Source organism: Phyllosticta capitalensis, assembly GCF_038381095.1.
Source record: "Phyllosticta capitalensis strain CBS 128856 chromosome Unknown BKA78scaffold_6, whole genome shotgun sequence".
Classification (NCBI taxonomy): domain Eukaryota; kingdom Fungi; phylum Ascomycota; class Dothideomycetes; order Botryosphaeriales; family Phyllostictaceae; genus Phyllosticta; species Phyllosticta capitalensis.
Window position 1 is genome coordinate 341,689 of NW_027117444.1, and position 19,871 is coordinate 361,559.

The window sequence follows — 19,871 nt, forward strand, 5'->3', positions numbered from 1 at the left end:
TGAGACCAGCCGCGTGGGGGTGGGGGGAAACAGTCGAGTGTGCCTTCCTCCTCTATAGTCGAGTAGAATTCAAGTCTTCTGTCTGGGTCAAGCAAAGCAAAGTTCAAATGTGTTGGTGAGGATTTGCTCATTGCTGTGCTGGATGATGGGTATGGTGTTTGCCGTTCGTAGCGCGGTTCAATTCGATTTGGTTTATACTTTCATTTGATTCATTTGTTGAATTGATCCTCAACGATACAAGCCAAGCAAGCTAACAGCAACGACAGCAACGCGATGTGATTGTTTGCAAAAGGACTTCGAAAGCAGGCCAGCAGTGGTGGTAGCAGTCGCAAACCACGATACTCCGTATCCAGCTGTCCGATCCGACGTTTCGTCTTCATGATCGTTTCCCCAAGTTTCCAGAGTAGAGTGTGTGCAGAGGCAGGCGCTGCTCCCGAGGCCGACCCGACGCCGTGGGAGTACTGGTGGGTGGTAATCCCAGTGCCAGGCCGACTTGTGATTATTGCGCAGGAAGACAGACAAGCCGCAGGTTGGCTGGCTGGCTGGCTAGAGAAGACTGACTGGCTGGCAAGCAGTAAAAACGCACGCGCGACATTTCCCCAGAGCAGAGCAGACAGAACATGACCAAAGAGACGCCAGGAACGCAAAAGAGAAGAGAAATTTCCGTCCGTCCGTCCATCCGTCGTTCATTCAAACTCAACAACTTAGAATACCAAGTCTTGAGAGAAAGAGAGGTGGGGTGGGTAGTAGCTTGCGCAGTAAAAGACCTGACAGCCATAAACTCCTTCGTCCGTCTCTTTTGGTGGGGAGAAGAGTTTGGAGTCTGAAGGAAAAGAGAACCTGCACCCATCGAATCGTAGCGGTTGGCCGCAGACTCCGAGGGTCGGCAAAAAAGAAAAATTTGATCTGGAAACGGAAACGACAGAAAGCCTTGATTTCGTGACTGCTGCCGACGGCGGCTTGCGCATGGTCGGTGTGTCTTCAATCCGGGAGCTGAAAGATCTCAAGCGACAGCGCGGAGTCCGCCGTCAAGTGTCGTCATTCTTGTTGCAAGCCATGGCGTCCAAGGTATTACAAAGATTTTGGTGTCTGGAATTTTGAAGCCCGTGCACCAGAAAAGTCTCCGTCCTTCGAATAATCCAATCCATTTCCGAATAGTTTCCATGAGGGTGACACCTCGGTCTGATGATGAGAGGGTATCCGCCGTACAGTTTGACTCCATATGCCGAGAAGCGCCGTTGAGATGATGCCCAGGTGGTTCGATTTCGTTACCGTTGCGTATCTATTATGATACATTCGTAGTCGTCTCACGTCTTTCCTGCGCGTCCTATATGGCATTCTCCGGCATGCGCTTGAGCGCAGCCTCGACGTCCTTGCTGTCCACAACCACGCCGCTCTCTGAGCAGCGTGCCTTGGCGCGGAGTTCGGTGCAAAGGCCGTCAATATCAATGGTACCGTCTTTGAAGTCTTGTCGGTTCTGGAGTTTGTCCCTGGGCGATGTTAGTGTGAGCGAGACCAAGCTGGAGATGGCAACTTACCAAATCTTGTGACAGCTGAGGAGGTCGTTTGGATCTTCGCCAGGGACGACCTCATCATCGTCACCATCTTGAATTTTCTGAATGGCCTCCATTGGGTTTTGCTTGTTGGCAATACCAGGCGTAGCGCCATCACCAAAATTGAATGGGCTAGCGGAAAAGTCTGCTGGAAAGGCGTCGTTGAAAAAGCCTCCGGTAAAGTCTCCGTCACCCACAACAGCAACTTGCGACTCGCGGTAGTCTCCAAAGAGAGAAGGGTTGAATGCGTTGTCGTTTTGCGTTGCCAACCAATCGAGACCAAAATCATGTCCAGGGCTCTTTGCCTGTTGTGCCTGGGTAGCAGCCAATGGGGCTGGCGCGCCGTTAGATGAGGACATGGCGCGGGGGATGGGATTGCGGTGGTTGCCACAAGCTTCGTTCAACTTTTCGCAAAATGTGACCTCACCTTCGGTGTTGCCGTAGCACGCGTATCCGTTTCCTTGCGAATCCTTGGCCTTGTCGTTGTCAGGCGAGTTGTGGCTTGGCTCTGGAGAAGTGCCACAAGACGAGTTGGCGCCGTAGTTGGAAACGGATGATGCCGAGGGCGAGTCATTCGTCGAGTTTGCGTTGCTGTTGAATTGGAACACGCGCCCGACTCCATTCGAGCTGGAAACACTGCCGCGCGGGCCGTTGATATTGGGCGAAGTGTTGGCTGTGTTGCCAGTGCCGTTTGATGGCGAGTGATGAGAGGCCGGGCTAGCCCCCGTGGATTTGTCAGGAGAACGTACTCCATTAGCATTGCTGCTAGGGCTCATGCTTGCGCTGCTTTGCCGGGCGCCCCCGGCGGTGCTGGTACTCGCTTTGGACAGAGGGCCATTGTTTAGCAATTGAGAACCAGGAAGTGCGCCAAAACGTGGGAATTCAAACTGGAAGTTGTTTGCACCGGGCGACGCATTTGACAGAAGAGAAGGGAACCCTGTCGTTGTCTTGGTAACGCTGGAGGCGTTCAGCGACAGGCGCTTCCGGTACTCCCGCAACTCCATTTGAAGTCTCTCGACCTGAGCGCGAAGCAGGCCATTTTCATGATTGGTGGCATCTGATGCCTTTTCGAGCTCCTGCACCTTCGTCTCAAGATCCTTGAGATGTTTTTCCTTGCGCTCCCGGAACGCTCGCTGGGCGGCTCGGTTCTGGGCTTTGCGTTTCTTGTGTGTGTCAGTGGTAGCTTACGATGACACTACGTCATCACTCACAGTAGTTGGCTCCGAAGTCAATGGCTTTCTGCCGGGCTTCTTTGCCTGCTTCTCCTCACCCTCCCGGCGCTTTGGATCCTCTTCATTTTCATCTTCAGGAGGAGTCTTGCGCTTCTCATGCGATTCATTTTCGCCCGGAAGGCTGCCAATCAGGAGATCGCTCGCCTCGTTGGGGTCGAAATCAAATGTGCCGTCAACATCCAAAAACTCGCCGTACGGGCTCTCCTCCAGTCCAAATGTACCGAATTCCGATTCGCCGCCCTGATGCGGCGAGGTGAAGAATGAAGGGTCCATCCCGTCCATGGAGAACTGCTGTTGGGTATTGCTATCGGACCTTTTGGCGCTTTGAGGCTGTGACGCAGATTTTCCAGATTGGTTGGCCGAGTTGGAGTTGAGCGCGGCCATCAACAAGTCTTGTTGGTTCGGAGTGAGGTAGAGGTTTGGGTTGAATTGGTTGTTGGTGCTGGCCATGGTATTGGAATCACACTAGATAGGAAAAGGATGGTCGGAGTGGATCAAGGCCAGTTTAAAGAAATTTGGTTCCGTCAGTTGTCCCGAGTAGGCGAGGTACACGACTCGGGCATCCGCAAAGGCTAGCGCAAAGATAGAGGCCCTACTGCTCGCTGGTGCCGTCAGTGGGCGAACAGTAGGGGAGGCGAATAGACACAAAAAGCGAGGCGGCGGTGACGGTGGATTGACGAGGAAAAGTCGGGGCTGTGCCGGAGGGCTCTCGTACCTCTTCGGCGTGGTAGTGACGACAGTCGCAGCGCTGCCGAAGGATGAAGCGGATGAGGGGTGTATGGGCCGGTGGAGTTGAAGTTGGCAGAGACGTCAGAGACGCAGGCAGAGTTGAGAATGGTTGTCAGAGGGGAGGAGCGGAGAGCGGAGGGCTGGGAGAGAAAGACGCATGTCAGATCAGATTGGTCTGGGCTTGGGCCTGAAGAGGAGTAGCTCTGACCGTGTTGTAGCGGCCGGGGGGTATGACTGGTGGAGATTGGCGGGAAGGTCGTGGAAGGCTGCCAGCTCGGCCTCGGACTCCTGCTTGGTAATCGTTTGTTAAGGCGGCACTGGATTGTAGCAGGGCTGAGCCACGGGTGTGGAGAGCGGAATGTGTAGAAAAGTGCGGGTGAAGCGGAGGGAATTGTTGGAGTGATATTTCTTTGCACCCTCTCACCCTTCACAAAGAAAAGAAAGCTCCCCCTCTCAGTCTTCCCCTCAGTCTCTCTCTGACGCCGCCGATAATGCCGCATTGGGCCGTGGCAAAACTGCCGAACCTCAGCCGTTGGATCACGTGCTCTCACTATCTTATCGCCGTCACAGCATCCGATCTCCTGCGCTAAACTGCTTCAAGCTAGATGGCCATGGTCGCGAAGCCGCGACCGACCTCAGCCCAGCGCTCTCTCTCATCCATCCACACCCTCCACGCCTGTCCAACGACACGTCTTCTCGTCCATTTGTGATACGCGTCAACGATCACTCCGGTAACGTCTGTCTGTTTTGAGCTCTGCTCTCCGCGATCGGAACTGAAGGGAAAATGAATAGCAACATCGAGGAGCTCGAAAATAATATTGCGGACTTTTCCCGCCAGGTACTGTCTTACTCACTGTGCAGCTACGTCACCGTCCTGACTGTTATCTAGCTCGAAGAAGTCAATGCCAAGCTTGAGATCAACCCTGACGCTGCCGACTACCTCGACCTGAAGAATGCGCTGGTGGCGGGAATTGAGGAGTTCCGTGGGCTCCTCGACGACGAACTAGCCTCTCTGCCTGCCCCCAAGGCCGCGTCGCCGCCGCCCAAGGAGAAATGGTCTCGCGAGAATCACCCGGCTTTCAAGAACGCCGTTCCTGCTGCCGACGACACGCCCGCGCCACAGGCATACAAGGTCAACGATGTCGTCTTGGCCAAGTGGAAATCGGGCGACAGGGGCTTCTACCCGGCCAAAATTCTGAGCATCACGGGCTCGTCCATGTCGCCGACCTATCACATCAAGTTCACGCAGTACCCCGACACGGAAAGCCTGTCATCTCATGAAATAAAGCCTATCGCCAATGACAAAAAGCGCAAAGCTGATGGCTCACCAGTCACGCCGGCGGCGGCTCCCACTCCCCCGAGCACGTCGGGTGTCATTTCTGCTGCTGCCAACATCGACCCCGTCCTCGCCAGCCAGGCTAGGAAGGAGCCCAGCAAGGTCAGCGACGGTCCTGCGCGCCCCGCCAAGATTCCCAAGAAGGTCAAGGCCAACAAGGAGCTGGAGCAGAGCAAGAACAAGTGGCAGCAGTTCACCCAGCAAGGCAAGGGCAAGAAGAAGGAGAGCATGTTCCGTCTGGGCACCAGCGTCAACGCTCGAGGTATTTGGACTCCCAGAATCCCTTTTCTCAATCGCAGCTAACGTTTGTCAGTCGGCTTCACGGGCTCTGGCCAGCAGATGCGCAAGGACCCGACGCGCACCCGCCACATCTACCAGCAGGTGGACGAAGACAACTGAGAGGTTTCGCACGGCGCATGGCGTTTGGGAGGACAATGAGCTGGTTTTCAAGCACTGACCGTGACGAGTATCCCAAGAGTTGAGCTGGGAAAGACTGATACTGATCATCGACTACAAAAATAGGAATGGTCGACCTCTTGTCGACACGTCTATAATCCTCGAAGACACCCGAGAGCCTTTGGCTACTCAATCAACCAGAGAAGTGCAAAAGACCAAGTTTCTTTTCGTTTGCTTGCTTTGATGTTGCCGCATATTGGTGTTTGGGTCTAATGCGCTTTGCTCGACGATAGGTCTGGTGTCCGACGCCTGAGCGGCTGCTCTCTGAATGATTGCCGTGAAACTGATGCTGAACGACTGTTGACTTGCAGCGTAGACCGCGTGACAAGACCATGACCAGCACCTTCATTCTGACAAACCCTTATTGACTTGCCGCCTTGGCACGCTGATCTTGCAAGCATGAAAAAACTACCCAACTTTTCATTCCTCACGGAGGACTCTTCGGTCTTTTAGATTATGGCAACACCATTTCTATAGCGCTCTCTTGCGTATCTATCCTCTGACCTGAGTGAGTATATGAGAAGCGGCGGCACATTCTACAACTCCTAGTCTCCCAATATATATATCTTCTCTCTGCTATTTCTTTCATATTCCTTACTTTCGAAGTGACTTGAGACGCACCTGATGGCTTCTTCCTAAGAATGCTTGTTGTGAGGCTTCAGTACTGCGTGACTGCCGCAGTTGACCGTCTCTTCAAGCCTCTATTTAAGACTCTACTTCATCTTCTTCCTTCTCTTCCTTTCCTTCCTCTTCAACCACCTGCACCTCCATCATGTCGTCGCGCTTCAGGGAGGCGAGCGCGTCAACGCAGGGAGCGCTCGAGCGACGCGACGGCAACAGCACCAAGGTCGATGGTGAAGTGAACGACACTACCATGGCGGACGCGACCGATGATCTCGACTCTGAACACGCAAGTGAGGCCGCGACAATGTCTACCCCCGACGCGCCACTCGATCACTCCACGCGCGCTGACGGAAAAGACACGGTCATGACGGTGGTGCTCTCACCGGGCCAAGGCCTTGTGGTCAAGCTCAAGGACAGCAATGTCACGTTCAAGCTCGATTGCGACGACCTTGGCTACAGGATCTTTGGCTCAGGAATGGGAAATCCCGCTCCTATGATCGTGAGTGAGCTCAACATCCATCTCTCATGAAGCTACTAACGCATCTCTTTCACCGATAGGTCCAGCACCCTGGCAGCTACAACGTGTTCCTCTTCAAGCGCCACTACGGCAACACGTTCAACTTCTTCGGTCTCCCCGGTGAAATCCGGAACTTGATCTATAGCTTCATTTTTCAGAAGAAGTCTGGAACAGGAGACTATTACCCCCTCTTCTTCCACTACAAGAAAGCGCAGAACCCCATCAGGTTCTTCACGCACCTCAATAAGGATGCGACGGGCCGATGCGGTCTGCCTTTGGCCAACAGGCAGACTCTCCACGAGACTAGGTCATTCTTCCTGGAATCGACACATTTCAAGTTCAACAATGACCGCTCATTGCGGACCTTTCTCAAATCCATCGGCCCCGACGCTCGTTCCATCTGGTCTGGACCTCTTGCAATCACCTTCAACAAAGACCTCGGCGGATGGCAGGGCCGCTTTCGCTTCAAAGAAAATGAACGATGGACCTCATTTCTTGCCGAGTGTGACAGCCTCCGTTCGATCAGAATTACCATCCAAGAAGAATCTCTCTGGGACAATGCCTATCGAGTCAGCAAGAGCGCACAGGACCCGATTTACACTCTCATGACGAATGGCCACGGTCTCTTTCCCCACCTCGACACTGTTACCATCCAACACAAGTGGAAAAAGATCGTATATGGGATCCCCTTCCATCGGGACAGTCTTCACTCGCTCGGTGCCGCCGATCTATCCTTTCTCAGATCAAAGGTCGACGATGCGGAGCTGGAACAGCACCAGAATCAACTCATCAAGCGCATCAACGACTTGCTCCGCATTGATAAGCTTCGCTTAGCCTGAGCAGAGGTCGAGAATGAACGCCTACATCTCGCTGCACGCCTCGAGCTATCCGTCACCTTTCCGCCGCTTGCTCGCCCAATCCAAGGCAAAAACGACGAGCTCGTTCAAGAAGGACTTGGTCAACCCACGACTTTCAGATGAGCAGACATCGACAAGTCCTGCTTGGACGACGGAGGTGGTTTGCCCCTACATCACCCTACTGCTGCATACATTTCCCCTTTTGCTTCTTCGCCTACACATACGGCCGCTCAGCCAGTTGGTCAGTCGGCTGGCCAGCCCCTGAAAAGCTTGATTCCTTCTCTTTTTCACTCACAAAAGCACCCCACTACAACATGGTTGGATGCTTTTTGCTTCTCTACACACAGAGACAGCAGGCGAGTCTTTTTGGTTAGTCCTTTTCATCTTTCAGTCACTTTTCCTTCTTCTATTCACGGCGATACCCCCCATCCAAAAGTTGGCTCCATTTTGCTTTTCGACTCACATATATACACAGCTAGTCAGTCAGCCAGTTGGTCGGCCAGCACTGGGACTGCCTGATGGCTTGATTCCCCCACCCACACCTAGTAGATAGGATCTACAAATCAAAAAGTTCTTGACCCTTTTGCAGGTCGCGATTATTCGTTGGGTCTGGGAGTGCTCGTGCGCGTCCTCACGCCTTGCATATGTACGTGTGGCCAGCCAGTCAGCCAGTCAACTCGTCCCCTAAAGTGCCTCCAACCTCTCCTCTCTTGCTTCTTGTCATTGCCTGTGAAATCACTCACTCACTCAGCTAGTAAGTCAGTCTAACGAACCCCCTTTTCCTTCTGCCCTCTTCCTCAGTGCACTCTCCTTCATCCACCTGCCTAGTAAGCCAGTCGGTCCATCATATACGCATGTGCTGATCTTCACACCTACGCATACTTCTCCCTCCCTGTCGTGCCCATCCCATCCTGCGCACCGATCACTCCTCGAGCGCATAAACACTCGAATACGCTCTCCTCTTAGCGCCATCAGAGCAGAGTCACCAGCTTCACCATCAGCAACTCAAGCAGCAGCGTTCAGACCATCCACACGATCCGTTTTCTCACAGCCACGAATTTATTGCAAGCCGGAAATCCTCACACGACCACCATACCCACACCTCCACAGCAAACAGACATTAAGCCATGGTTCGAAGAAGAAGCGTGGTAGACAGAGGAGTCACTTCTTTTCAGCCGACGGTAGAAAAGAGGATTGTTGGCGCCATTACCGAGAAACGTATTGTACTTGATCCATGGAGTGGGCCAGGTGGATGATGAGGATGTGCTGCAAGCGCAAGATTAGATTGTGTAGTAAAGATGCGGCGGCTCGTTCTGGAAGAGGCGAAGCAGGAGGAGGAGGAGGAGGAGGAAGGGGAGGCGCAGAAAGAGGCAGGCAGCCTACGCCAAGGCATGTCCTTTGCAATTCTGCGCCCACGGAGCGATCGTGCGCACATGGGAATGAACAGCTAAAGGAAGGTCTAGCGCACAATTTTGCTGCGTATAGATTCTTTCTTGATACTCCTTGGACTCAGATGTGGCTGCGCGCGGAAGAGAGTGCGGGCTCCTCGGTGCTTACGAAGAAGGTTGGGATTGCGGTTTGCGGCTTTCTTTCCTGTCTGATGCTAACATGACTTGTACACCTAGAATGACTTCTTCTTCTTCTTCTTCTTCTTCTTCCCTCGAACTTGGCCGTTTGTCAGGGGTTGGACTGACGGACTGACGGGGTTGGCGATTGGAGGGAGGGCTTGCGTAGAGGTTGTGGGTGCCTCTCTCTATCCTTCGCCCTCGCCTCTCGTTGCGTGGACTGCCGCAAGCGCGAGGAGACAGGCGCTGCGTCACCTTCACACGGCTGACGGGAAGGCGCTGGAGCACCGTGGCCTCCACTGCTTGCTGATCGGTGGGGGAGGGGGGGGATAAGGACACATGGTGGCAGTTATGACAAAATATACAAGCATGTTGTCTTGGGATTCTTGAGCATTCGTGCAGAGTGCATTTAATTGGCTGGACGCATTGGATTCGATGAAGCGGCTTTGCAAAGCAGGTAATCGACTATGTGGCTAGGTGGGTAAGTAGGTAGGTACACTGCGACAATAACGCGAACTCGCCAATCTCCCGTCCTCCCCTGACCCTCTCCGTCTCCACGGTTTCTCTCACCGCTACCTCCCATAATAGTGCCCCCACACCCATCTCCCGCCCACCCACGTCGCAGCAAGCACGCCCACCAAGATCGGTCCCGCCGTCAACCCCAACCCGATCAAGATGCCCTGCTCGAAAAAGCCGACGCCCTTCTTGTACTTGCGGTTGGGCGGCAAGGGCGCCGTTGCGTCTTTCGCCAGGGCATTAAGAGGTGACGAGGAGGTCGACGTGGTTTTTGTGGTGGAAGCTAGGATGGTGGAGAGCGATGCAGATAGCGACGACGGCACGGCAAAGTCAGGGTGCGGTGTCGTGAAGAGGGAGGGAGGGTAGGGGGATGCTGACGCGGAGGGCAGGGCGGCTGCGACGACGGGCAGCGCCGGCCCCAGCAGCAGCTTGTACGGCACGTGGTTGGTGTACGTGGCGCGGGCGCGCAGGAATTGCGCGAGGTATTTTGCGCTGGCTGGGTCGGCGAAGAGGTAGGCTGCGAGCGGCGTGGGTTGCGTTGCGTGTTGCCGGTTGAGGAGGTCGATGGAGTCGTCGAGGGAGGTTGTGGCGTGGATGGCGAGGCAGCGTGTGTGGATTTTGTTTGCTTTGGAGATCAGGGGAGATGTCCTGGGATCGGTGTTAGTGGTTGGTCGCTTTGGAAATGCGGCGAGGATTCAGGGGGTGGAAGGGTAGGTCAAGGTTAAGAAACAGCCTGGGGTTATTTGGTGGATGCAGCAAAGGGTTCGGCTCACCGGCTCTCAATCTCGACCACAGCCCCGTTTGCGCCAGACGTAACGACTCTGACGCTCTCCGCCGTCTTAAGTTCGCTCAACTCGGCATCCTCCTTTTCCCTGCGCACCTTGACGTTACCATTAGCAGCCCCGTTCGTGCTGCTGCCATTACTCCCTCCTTCAGCCAAAAACCGAATCGTCTCCTGGACCGCCGCCTCCAAGAATGCCGTCTTGACAAACTCGTTCACGAGCACCAGGTCCGGCGCGTACGGGCTGCGGCCGCCGTAGCTGAAGCGTGCGGCCACAAGAGAGCGAGCCGCGGCGGGGATGTCGGCCGTGCGGTCGACGACAGCGAGGACGCGCGCTCTGGTGGGCGAGACGAGGTCTTGTGAGCTCGTTGGGGCGTTTTCGGGGGCGCCGTTTTGCAGGACTTGGATCGTGGTCGCGGGGTCCAACCAGCCGGAGGGAGGAGATGAGATAATGGCGTAGACGTCGGGGTCTAGGGAGGCTTTGAGGATGGTTTGGAGGATGCTGGGTACGCGGCGGAGGGAGGTGGTTTCGAGCTGTAAGATGTGAGTTTTCGGCCAGCCTTGAAGTTGGATGAGGTTGCTTACCCGCAGAACAACACAATTTCCAGCCGCAATGGCCGATGCCAGCGCAACGAGTGCCGAATAGAAAAGTGTGTGCTGCGTTGACGGCTCGATATACACGATACCCACAGCATCGCGCCTGTCCGACGCATCTTTTCCGTGCTTGATGCGGTACTCGTCGTCAAGGCTGCGCTGTGGATCCAGGCTGGAATATTGCTGCTTGACGGCCGCCAGTGCCAGGTAGAATTCGAGCTTGGCCTCGGTGGGCGTGTTGTGCGGGGCGTCGTGTTCAATGGCTGCCAAAGCGTCTTTCTCATGGGTGACCAGAGCGCCGTGGAGGGCGCGCAATTGGTCTTGTCGCCAGAAGATGTTGGCCAGGCGGCCATCGGTTGCGGTGGATTGGACACGGACGAGGTCGCGCACGACAATATTCTCGATGACGACAGGATCCTTGATGTCAGTCATGGTGGTGTCTATATCCGCGGGCCAGTTTGTGAGGTATGTGAGCACTGTCTTTTCCTCCTCTTATTATGCCCTTGTGCTCGTAGCCTGTTTGTTGATGGCAAGTTCAGAGGAAAAAAGGATCCAACTTGAACAGGCAGCTCGGACCGGACGTCAGCAATTGTTGAATGAAAAGGACAAGGCCGAGACCGAGACGTTCCTCTTACACCTCTCAGCTGAAGCTACTCCTAGCTACAGTTTGTGTGAGCTGTGGTTGGCTGGCTGGGGCCGGGGGAGCATTCTGGGGCACCGGGGCTCCCCACATCCCGAACTGCGGGGCACATCCGCACTCCTGGTCCCTGTCACTGCCACACTACTGACCCTTGGCCCTGACCACAGCTGATGATTACTAGTCAGCCTCCAATCGGCCGACCCACGTTTCCGATCTTTTTGGGACTGACAAGACCATTACCAACTCTGCTGCCCGTCAGTCACTTTCAAAGAACCTACCACTCCATTCGACACTTCATCAAAGCACCAAGATCATGTCTGTCACCACAACCGAAAACCGCGCCTTTTACCAGACTCACAATGTCCTTGCCGACTATGAGATCCATCACAGCGTGCGCAATGAAAACACAAACGTCGCGCCGCCTCCTGAGCCCCATCCTGCCGTTCCAGGCGTACGCAACCCCGACGACTGGCCAACAGACCGCCGTCGCGTTCCCGATTATCGTCCCATCAACATGGAGCTCGACATGACGCCGCGACGGACCTATCTCAATCCAGCAGAGGGTGTCTTTGTCTACATGCTCTTTTTGGGAGTCAGGGTTGAAGCTGTGAGTGTAGATTGAAACGTGTATGCGACGAAGGTGGGTGCTGATGTTGGACAGAACACCTCGAGGATATGGCATGCTACAATGGGCAAGATTTGGGACGTCGGCTACAAGATTGGGGGAGAATGGTGAAGTGTGCTGGACGGGGTGGTTAGTGATTTCCAAGTCTTCAGTTCAATACCTACACATGCAACAAGCGAAGCATTGCGAGCAAACGCAACCACCTCACGTGTGCAAAGTGTTGTTGTCAAAGGAAGCTTATTTTTGGTGCATAGACAAGCTCAATTGCGTGCCAGGGTCTCGGGCGGCATCATTCCCTGTTCAGTCCACGGCAGACACGGCCATCTGCCGAGAAGAACGACCATCGCCATCACCACCCGCATATGCGGGCGACCACATAGCCAACTCGGAGCCAAGAAGGAAAACGATAAGTCCGAGATGTGCCAATCTTCTCGGCCTCACCTCATCGCCAATTCTCGGTTCCACAATTGCGCGTGTATCCACCGCGTCGCTCCCACAATTCCTCCCCCGACCCTCCGCTTGCTCACTCGTCTCGGCCCCACACCCAACCACGCCAACGCCAACCAACGCCACCATGTTCAGCCTACCCCTAGTTGCCACACCAGCTAGCGTTGCACCTCTGACGACCCCACCTCAGCTCGTCGGCTCGTCAAATAACTGTGGTGATGCCTCTACGCCTGCCTCACGGCCTGCTGCTGCCAATTCAGTGAATTGCTGAAGCTCCATACCACTCTACCATCATCTGTCAATATGCCGGCCAACAACCTCACGCCCGTCCACTTCTTCTCGCACGGCTCGACCATGATGCTGGGCGAGGAGTCGGAATCGGCCGACTACTGGAAGAAGTGCGGCGACGAAGCTCTCGCGCACGGCATCAAGGGCGTCATCATGATGGTTCGCCCTCCACTCTCCCTCCCTCTCCCCAAACCATACACCACTAACCTCCTCTCCACAGGGCGCACACTGGGACGCCGACGCCGACCGCGTCGAAATCGCCATGAACCCCACCCCCAACAAATCCCCCGTCGCCTACGTGCACCCGTCCAAATACGTCGACTACGAGCTAAACCCCGACCTCAAAACGGGCTCGCGTTGCATCGAGATGCTGCGCGCCGCCGGCTTCGCCGCCGAGGGCAACGCCTCGTTCGACTGGATCCACGACACGTACCTGATCCTCATCCGCATGTTCCCCGGGGGCTGCCCGCCGACGGTGCTGGTCAGCATGAACGCGCGCTTCGACCCGCACTACCACGTCAAGATCGGGGCAGCGCTGCGGCCGCTGCGCAAAGAAGGCTACCTGCTGATTGGCAGCGGCGGCGCAGTCCACAACCTGTACCGCAACGTCTACTGGCCCATGGTGCGGCACGCGGACAACTTTGCGCAGCCCACGCCGCCGGAGGCTGCGTCGCTCGACTTCCGCCAGGCCGTCGAGGACGTGTTTAGGAATAATTCGGGACCGGAGTTGAGGCGCGCGATTACGCGGTTGATGAAGCATCCTAGCTATCGCGGCGCCCAGGCGACGGATGATCACTTCATGGCGATTATGTTTGTGGCTGGTGCGGCCGGCGACGAGGAGGATAGAGGCGATACGGGGCGCTTGTGTGCCGAGACATGGGAGTTGACCAACATGTGCAATTCGCAGTTTACGATTGGCGTGTGGCCGGAGCAGAGGGTGGGTGGTGGAGCCAGTGTTGTCCAGTCGGCTGCGTGAGTGTAGGGGTTAAGGGGAAAACTGAGACAACGCAGAGGGGGAATTCGCCGTTGCGTGAGAAGCGTTCTGTTAATTCTACTTTTGTTTTCTATTTCACAATTGCAGAAAGAAACAAATTCCTGCAAATCACCCTGGACCCTGGACATTTGACAGCGAGGAGCTTGCGATAGCCATGCCATTTCCCTTGTGCCCTCGCACCAATCACGGCGGGGTCAGTATTCTGAAAAGAAACAAGGCTCCCACATTTGTGAACATGCTGTGAAATTCAGGAAGGGCGAAGGGGAAAGGGTGGTCAGGGGCTCACAAACATGTCTCTTGAGTAAATGAGCTCGGCCCAACTCATCCGACTACCTCAGTGAAGCAGATTAGCCCAGCGAACTCTGAGAATCAACTCCATTTCCCAACTACCTCGTCTGTATGTACTGAAAATTTCATCTGTTCGGTTGCCCCACAGCTGCAAATTATGATTCTTTAGGTGAAATTTGAACTCATGGTCCAGTCGATATTGGCCAATTGATGCGAAATCTACATGTCTGCCTCGCCCCCTTTGCTTGCTTCTCAAACCTCAGGAAGTTGTCATTTCTCACAAAGATAGCGACAAGCCTGACGGCCTAATTGCGACTCAAAATCTGACTGGGGATCTATTTTGGCGGAATGACGGGCAGCGTGAGGTAGTTGGTGTACTTGGGACCAAACGAGATGAAATTCGTCCCGCGGAACTTTTCTTCGGACCTGTAACCAGTCAGTCAGTCAGTTCATCCTCCCAAATCACACAGGCAGGAGAGCTCAACATACCTATCCTCGGGATGATTATGCTGGAACAGCCCACAGCCCTGCGTATCGCCACTGGCCACCTCGAGCACCAGCTTCGCCCCCTTCTCGAGGACAACGTTGGTCGGCCACACCTCGACGTCGACGCCGTACACCTCGCCGGGGATGACGGACCGCACGTCGGCGCGCGTGTACTCCCGCCACGGCAGGTACTCGCGATGCTTGGGATGCTCGGGGCTCGTGTTGCGCAGGCTGACGCGCAGCCAGCCCTTGGTCAGGGGAACGGGGTCGCCGGCGGTGCCCGTGTAGAACACTTCCTTGCCGGCCGGCGAGATGTGGCGCAGGGTGAGGAAGAGGTCGATGTCGGTGGGCGTGGGGCCGGTTGGGTCGGCCGTCACTGACACGTTGAGGTGCGCGAGCACGTTGCCCGTGATTTCGGTTTCGGCGTCGAATGCCGGCGTCGTGAAGGAGAGGAGCGACGGCTTCTCGAGGCTGCCCAGCGCCGGGTAGCCCAGCTTCTTGTGCAAGGTGTTTAGGGGCGCCTCCGTCGTCAGGCTCTGCTCCGGCGTCAGGTAGAACTTGGTCCACGCGGTGCGCGCAATGGGCCACTCGTTCTCGCTGCGCCGCGCAAAGGTGCGCTCGGCCGTCGCGTCGTTGAAGCCAACGTCGCCCTTGCGCAGCACAATGTCGACCGGCGGCACGGCGCCCTTCTTAGACCATCCCACACGGTCCTCACCTTTGAGGAATGCATCCAGGAAGCTGCGCTGCACCTCGACCTCTTCCGAGTAGTAGAAAGGCAGGTCGTGGCGTCCGACTATCATCCGTAGATACTTGAATTCGGAGCCGGCGTTGACGAAGCCCTCGACGTTGCCGCGGAGGTGCAGGAGAATGCCGCCCCAGTTGCCCACCGAAAGAAGTGGCACCTCAATGTCGGCCATGTCGTATTCCTTGGAAGCATAGTAGATGTCGTCCCGGTAGTGGTTGTTTAGGTTGTCAATGTTTTGATCCTGGCGGTTCTTGACGAGCTCCTCTTCGGGCAAGTTGCCCTCGAGGGTATCTGGTCCCCAATTGCGTGCAGCCCGGCCAGGACGACCGTACTGGTTCGACACAACCTGCCTATCCCACCAGAATCGTATGAAAGAGTTGGACAAGATGCCACCGTGCCGGCAGCGGTCCCGGTAGTAGTCCGACATGCCTTCCCATGGGACAATGGCCGACAGTCCCTTGGGCTTGCGTGCTGCCACGCGCCATTGCGAGCCGGCAAAGTACGAAATGCCCAGCAGACCGACCTTGCCTGACGACCACGGCTGCTCGGCCGCCCACTCGACCACGTCGAAAAAGGCCTCGCTGGTCCCTCTTGACATTGTGTCGAGCAGGCCGGGAGACTGCCCCGTCCCGCGTTCGTCGGCGCGCACAACGGCATAGCCGTGCGAGGTCCAGAACTTGGGATCTGGCGTCTCCCATGCCGAGTGCTCGGAGCGGTGCTCAGGGTTGACTTCGGAAAACGACTTGGGATGGAAGCTAGATGGCAATTGAGTTTCTCTTCCTTATGAATTCTTTGCGAGTCGGCTCTTACTCCTTGTACGGAATGTCTTTGCCGTACGGTCCGTAAGTGACTAGGACGGGCACCTTGTCTGAAGTTTTGGGTCGGTAGACATTGCAGCGGACGAGCCCCTCGCTCGACCTCAGCTTGATCGTGGCATTCTGCTCGTACACGTACGGAAACGACGTCTCGTCTTTCGAGTAAATGTCCTTGATTGGGTTCGGCATGGCGAATCAAGATGGAAAATGGCAGCGCGACAGTTTGGAGATAGAACCAAGACAATAATCTCATATACAGGGCAGGGTAGCTCTAGCTACATACCCCTCAGCTTACCTACACATGCGCCGGCTGGGTACGTCAACGTCGGACATTCGCCAGCGCCGCCGCGTGCGACGACCATGTCGTCGGGATGTGGGGGTTCCGTAGAGGCAGCTGTCCAGAAGCGCCCGCAACGGAAGACAAGAGCGGAACTGAGGGCGGCTAAGACTGAAGCGGGACTTGATGCACCACCCCTTGGTCAGCGCTTACTGGAGACGGTGTTTTTGAGTCGCTCGAGCAGAGTGGTCGCGGGGTTGACGTCTCGCCCGGCGATATGGCGGGGTTTAGATAATGAGCCAGGCGCGTCCCTGACGCGTTTCGACGCGTCTGGCAGGGAAGGGTGCAGCTGTAACCTACCATCGAGACCCAGGTCGACAGACCGTCTCCTTTCGAACAACAATGGCTCCTCGGACTAGAAAACGCTCATCAGACCCGGAGGCCTCCGTTCGTCCCACGCCGCGCCGCAAAAAGGCATCTCCCGACCGCTCTCGTTCAGCCCGTCCTTCGAGGTCAGCGCGATTTCGACAGTCGACGCTCACGCAAATCGTTCCCGAAGTGTCATTCCTTTCGAGAGGTTCAGCGGCAGAACATTCAGAGGAGGAAGATGAGGAGAGAGAGCGTCGGCCAACGAAGCGGAGACGTCGGAGGATAGGACCTTCGCAAAAGACACTTACGCAGATTGGATGGATAAACCCTCTCAGAGTACCGTATAACTACGAGGACGAAGATGATGAGGGCGAGGGTGATGGACATGTGGAAGAGATGGGATTCGAGAGCGAGGTTCTGCCTTCGGATGATGATGAGTACGACCAGGTCATTGCCGTTGAGGAAAACGAGGTTGAAGACAACGCAGAAGAGGGAGTTTACGGCTTCTCCGATGATGGGGAGATTTATCAAGAGCCCGAAGACGTAAATCGCGGGCCTCTCGGTATTGTTGTACAAGACACGCCCCACACACCACGTCGACATCGTCGGCGCGAGATTCCGTCATCACAAACGCCGCCGGCCACGCCGTTGACGCCGTGGTCTGTCTTGCGAAAGCGGATGAAGCACAATGAGAGGTCGCCTTTGAAAGCAGTGTCAACGAATAGCAAAGAGGAGCGACAGGACCGTGCCGACATGCCACCACCTAAACTCAACAGCCCGTTGAAAAGACGAAGCGTTCGAATAGCTGCTGAAGAAAGCACCATCATCAGACCACCTCTTTCAGAAAGAACACATGTATCAGACTCTCAAGATCTCAGTGAACCCGAAGAGGAGGAACCTAACACGACCAGCCCACGAGGTGCGGCTATCGGAGAGGAAACTCAAGCCATGATCCACCGAATAGATGCTGCCTGCGGACCAGATCTACAATGGGAGAAACTCCCTAGTGACGACGGAGATACGCCTCATCAACAGTCGCAATCTGGGAATTCGAGCCAGGCCAACGGGTCATTCAACTTTGACGACGCAGAAGACGCTGGCGCGGCGCCCGATGGGGACGAGATGCAGGTGCCGAGTCCCACTCCTGCGAGGAAGTCTCCAATACTTGGTGGAGACGAGGACAAGGAAGTCGAAGGGGAAGTTGAAGAACAAGTGGAAGAAGAAGTCGGAGGAGAAGTCGAAAATCAAGTCGACGAGGAAGAAGAAGAAGAGGGAGAGGACGAAGACTCGGATGACGAATTCCCATCCTCATTCCCAACACCGCGAGCACCACCCCCTACCCAAGCGTCACCACTACCAACCCAGACCCAAGAACATTCATCCCAACCATTCGCACTGCAACACCCCTCGCAAGTCAGCACCGTCGCCGAAACCACCCAGGCAACGCCACCGCGACCAACGCCCAGGCCGGCAACCCGGCAGTCGCGCTCGCAACGAACACAGACGCAGGCGCAGACGCAGACACAGCCAACGCCGCGACAAAGAGCCCGCTCTACGCGCACCCCAGCATCCAAAACCAGAGCAACATCTCGCGCAAGAAGCCCGTCACAAGCGACACCGGCAGACGAGCCGACGCAATCGCCCGCCCACAAGACGCTGCAGTCGCAGCACGACCGCGACCGCGACCGCATCCCCGAATCGCCAATCCATCCAGCCGCCCACCACGCGTCGTCATCTGCAACCGCGACACCTGCCTCTCGAAATGGACGTGTGCGGCGCAATGCCGCGCCTGCACCGGTGCCGTCCTCGCCGCTCCCGCCGCCGCCTCCCCACGTCTTCTCGTCGTCGCCTGTCGTCGCGTCGCCCGTCCGGCATGGAGAAGGAGCAGGCGGCGCGGATGGCTATGGCTATGGCTATGGCTATGGCCATGGCTACGTTGATGGTAGCGGGAGCATCGACAGAGTCATTTCGGCCACGCAGTTGCTGCCGGCTAGCCTGATGGATTACTCGTTGCCTCGGCCCCCGGCGGGTTGGGATGCTGCGTCGGAGGTGGGGTGGGTGCGGTCGTCGATGCCGGAGGAGGTGGAGGATGGGGATGATGGGGAGGAGGGGTGAGGAGTGAGGAGGTTTGGAGGGGAAAAAGGGGGTCAGGGAAAGGGAGAGGGATGGGAGAGGAGCAGCAGGTGATGGCTTACGAGCATGTGTTACCGAGACGTATATCTTATTCCCTTAATTGCGTTGACGGCAGCGACAGCAGCGCCTTTGCCCAATCAGCTCGAGACCAGAAGTAGCACTATCTCATAAGCGTTGTCTCCAGACTTACCTGCATGATAGACGAACAGTATCTCCTACCAAGCCTCTCGACTCCTCGGGAATGTCATTCAATTCCTCTACCGCAGGTGAACGAACCTGCAGGTAGGAGTTTAATCAAACCAGACGCCAGCAACGACAACTAGCTAGGTCAACACCACTGGTCTTGCCGTAGGTAGTTGTGTGCGCAGCCGTAGACACCACCTAGCCCCAGCATTCTCTCCATCAGCGACCGACCTAAAGCCAATGCATCCAACGGAGATTGCGTGCGTGCAGCAGCCACTCAACCCAAAAGTGCAACCTAGAAGTCTATTCCTCTCGTTAGCACGTGCTGCAAGACGAGACTGAAAACAACAAAAACGTTGATTGCTTGAAGGAAGTTCAGAGTTTCATGCCGTGCGTAATCAACGCCGGGTCCGTTCTCAGGCAGACCCGCATTTCAGATGGGGTTGAAACATATTTAGGTATGGCATCTCATCATGTTGTGTGGTTGAAATAGGGATGGCGTGGGAAGAGGGAGAAGGGGAGGGAGCTTACTGTTTGAGAGCTGGGAGGTGGGAAGGTGACGGGCGAGCGAGCGAGCCGTGAGGAGATTCGGTGGACTGTCGATTTGTTTCAATTGACCAGCCGCCGGCCTAGCTGCTGCGCGTTGCATTCGCTCCTCCTCGCCTCGCCGCTGGCTGTCTCCACCAGCAGCTTGCCAGCCAAGCATCCATGTAGCCAGAAAAGCCCACAAGAGCTGAGCCCAGTCCAATCGAGCCGCGGCCGATCATGCCATGCCGACCACCTTCATTGTAGCGTCAACCCATCCTTCGTCCAGAGCAGGC

The 19,871-nt window shown here is 56.0% G+C and overlaps 8 protein-coding genes across 8 annotated transcripts; 5 read left to right on the forward strand and 3 right to left on the reverse strand.

The window, feature by feature from the left end:
• Positions 1-1,327: 1,327 nt before the first annotated feature.
• BKA78DRAFT_353380 (transcription factor PAP1-domain-containing protein) lies at positions 1,328-3,235 on the reverse strand (the record flags this gene model as incomplete). Its single annotated transcript, XM_066891548.1, has 3 exons — positions 1,328-1,490; positions 1,539-2,716; positions 2,765-3,235. 3 exons carry the CDS (start codon positions 3,233-3,235, stop codon positions 1,328-1,330), a joined length of 1,812 nt encoding a protein of 603 aa, XP_066743105.1.
• Positions 3,236-4,298: 1,063 nt separating this feature from the next.
• On the forward strand, positions 4,299-5,249 carry BKA78DRAFT_296165 (uncharacterized protein; the record flags this gene model as incomplete). Its single annotated transcript, XM_066886583.1, has 3 exons — positions 4,299-4,352; positions 4,404-5,112; positions 5,164-5,249. The coding sequence occupies 3 exons, from the start codon at positions 4,299-4,301 to the stop codon at positions 5,247-5,249; spliced, it is 849 nt and encodes a 282-aa protein (XP_066743106.1).
• A 469-nt stretch (positions 5,250-5,718) lies between these two features.
• Positions 5,719-7,456, forward strand: BKA78DRAFT_144965 (uncharacterized protein). Its single transcript, XM_066882854.1, has 2 exons — positions 5,719-6,429; positions 6,489-7,456. Exons 1-2 carry the CDS (start codon positions 6,079-6,081, stop codon positions 7,284-7,286), a joined length of 1,149 nt encoding a protein of 382 aa, XP_066743107.1. The 5' UTR covers positions 5,719-6,078; the 3' UTR covers positions 7,287-7,456.
• Positions 7,457-9,285: 1,829 nt separating this feature from the next.
• BKA78DRAFT_315909 (Aldehyde/histidinol dehydrogenase) lies at positions 9,286-11,405 on the reverse strand. Its single transcript, XM_066888584.1, has 3 exons — positions 11,300-11,405; positions 10,160-11,225; positions 9,286-10,034 (listed from the first exon to the last, which is right to left on the reverse strand). Exons 2-3 carry the CDS (start codon positions 11,190-11,192, stop codon positions 9,442-9,444), a joined length of 1,626 nt encoding a protein of 541 aa, XP_066743108.1. The 5' UTR covers positions 11,193-11,225; positions 11,300-11,405; the 3' UTR covers positions 9,286-9,441.
• A 77-nt stretch (positions 11,406-11,482) lies between these two features.
• BKA78DRAFT_315912 (uncharacterized protein) lies at positions 11,483-12,299 on the forward strand. Its single transcript, XM_066888585.1, has 2 exons — positions 11,483-12,007; positions 12,062-12,299. The coding sequence occupies exons 1-2, from the start codon at positions 11,714-11,716 to the stop codon at positions 12,134-12,136; spliced, it is 369 nt and encodes a 122-aa protein (XP_066743109.1). The 5' UTR covers positions 11,483-11,713; the 3' UTR covers positions 12,137-12,299.
• Positions 12,300-12,775: 476 nt separating this feature from the next.
• Positions 12,776-13,736, forward strand: BKA78DRAFT_252008 (Extradiol ring-cleavage dioxygenase, class III enzyme, subunit B; the record flags this gene model as incomplete). Its single annotated transcript, XM_066884697.1, has 2 exons — positions 12,776-12,919; positions 12,981-13,736. 2 exons carry the CDS (start codon positions 12,776-12,778, stop codon positions 13,734-13,736), a joined length of 900 nt encoding a protein of 299 aa, XP_066743110.1.
• Positions 13,737-13,888: 152 nt separating this feature from the next.
• BKA78DRAFT_268016 (Alpha/Beta hydrolase protein) lies at positions 13,889-16,721 on the reverse strand. The gene is made up of 3 exons (XM_066885490.1): positions 16,084-16,721; positions 14,532-16,028; positions 13,889-14,468 (listed from the first exon to the last, which is right to left on the reverse strand). The coding sequence occupies exons 1-3, from the start codon at positions 16,275-16,277 to the stop codon at positions 14,378-14,380; spliced, it is 1,782 nt and encodes a 593-aa protein (XP_066743111.1). The 5' UTR covers positions 16,278-16,721; the 3' UTR covers positions 13,889-14,377.
• A 46-nt stretch (positions 16,722-16,767) lies between these two features.
• BKA78DRAFT_353387 (uncharacterized protein) lies at positions 16,768-18,849 on the forward strand (the record flags this gene model as incomplete). Its single annotated transcript, XM_066891549.1, has 1 exon — positions 16,768-18,849. One exon carries the CDS (start codon positions 16,768-16,770, stop codon positions 18,847-18,849), a length of 2,082 nt encoding a protein of 693 aa, XP_066743112.1.
• Between the last annotated feature and the right edge of the window lie 1,022 nt (positions 18,850-19,871).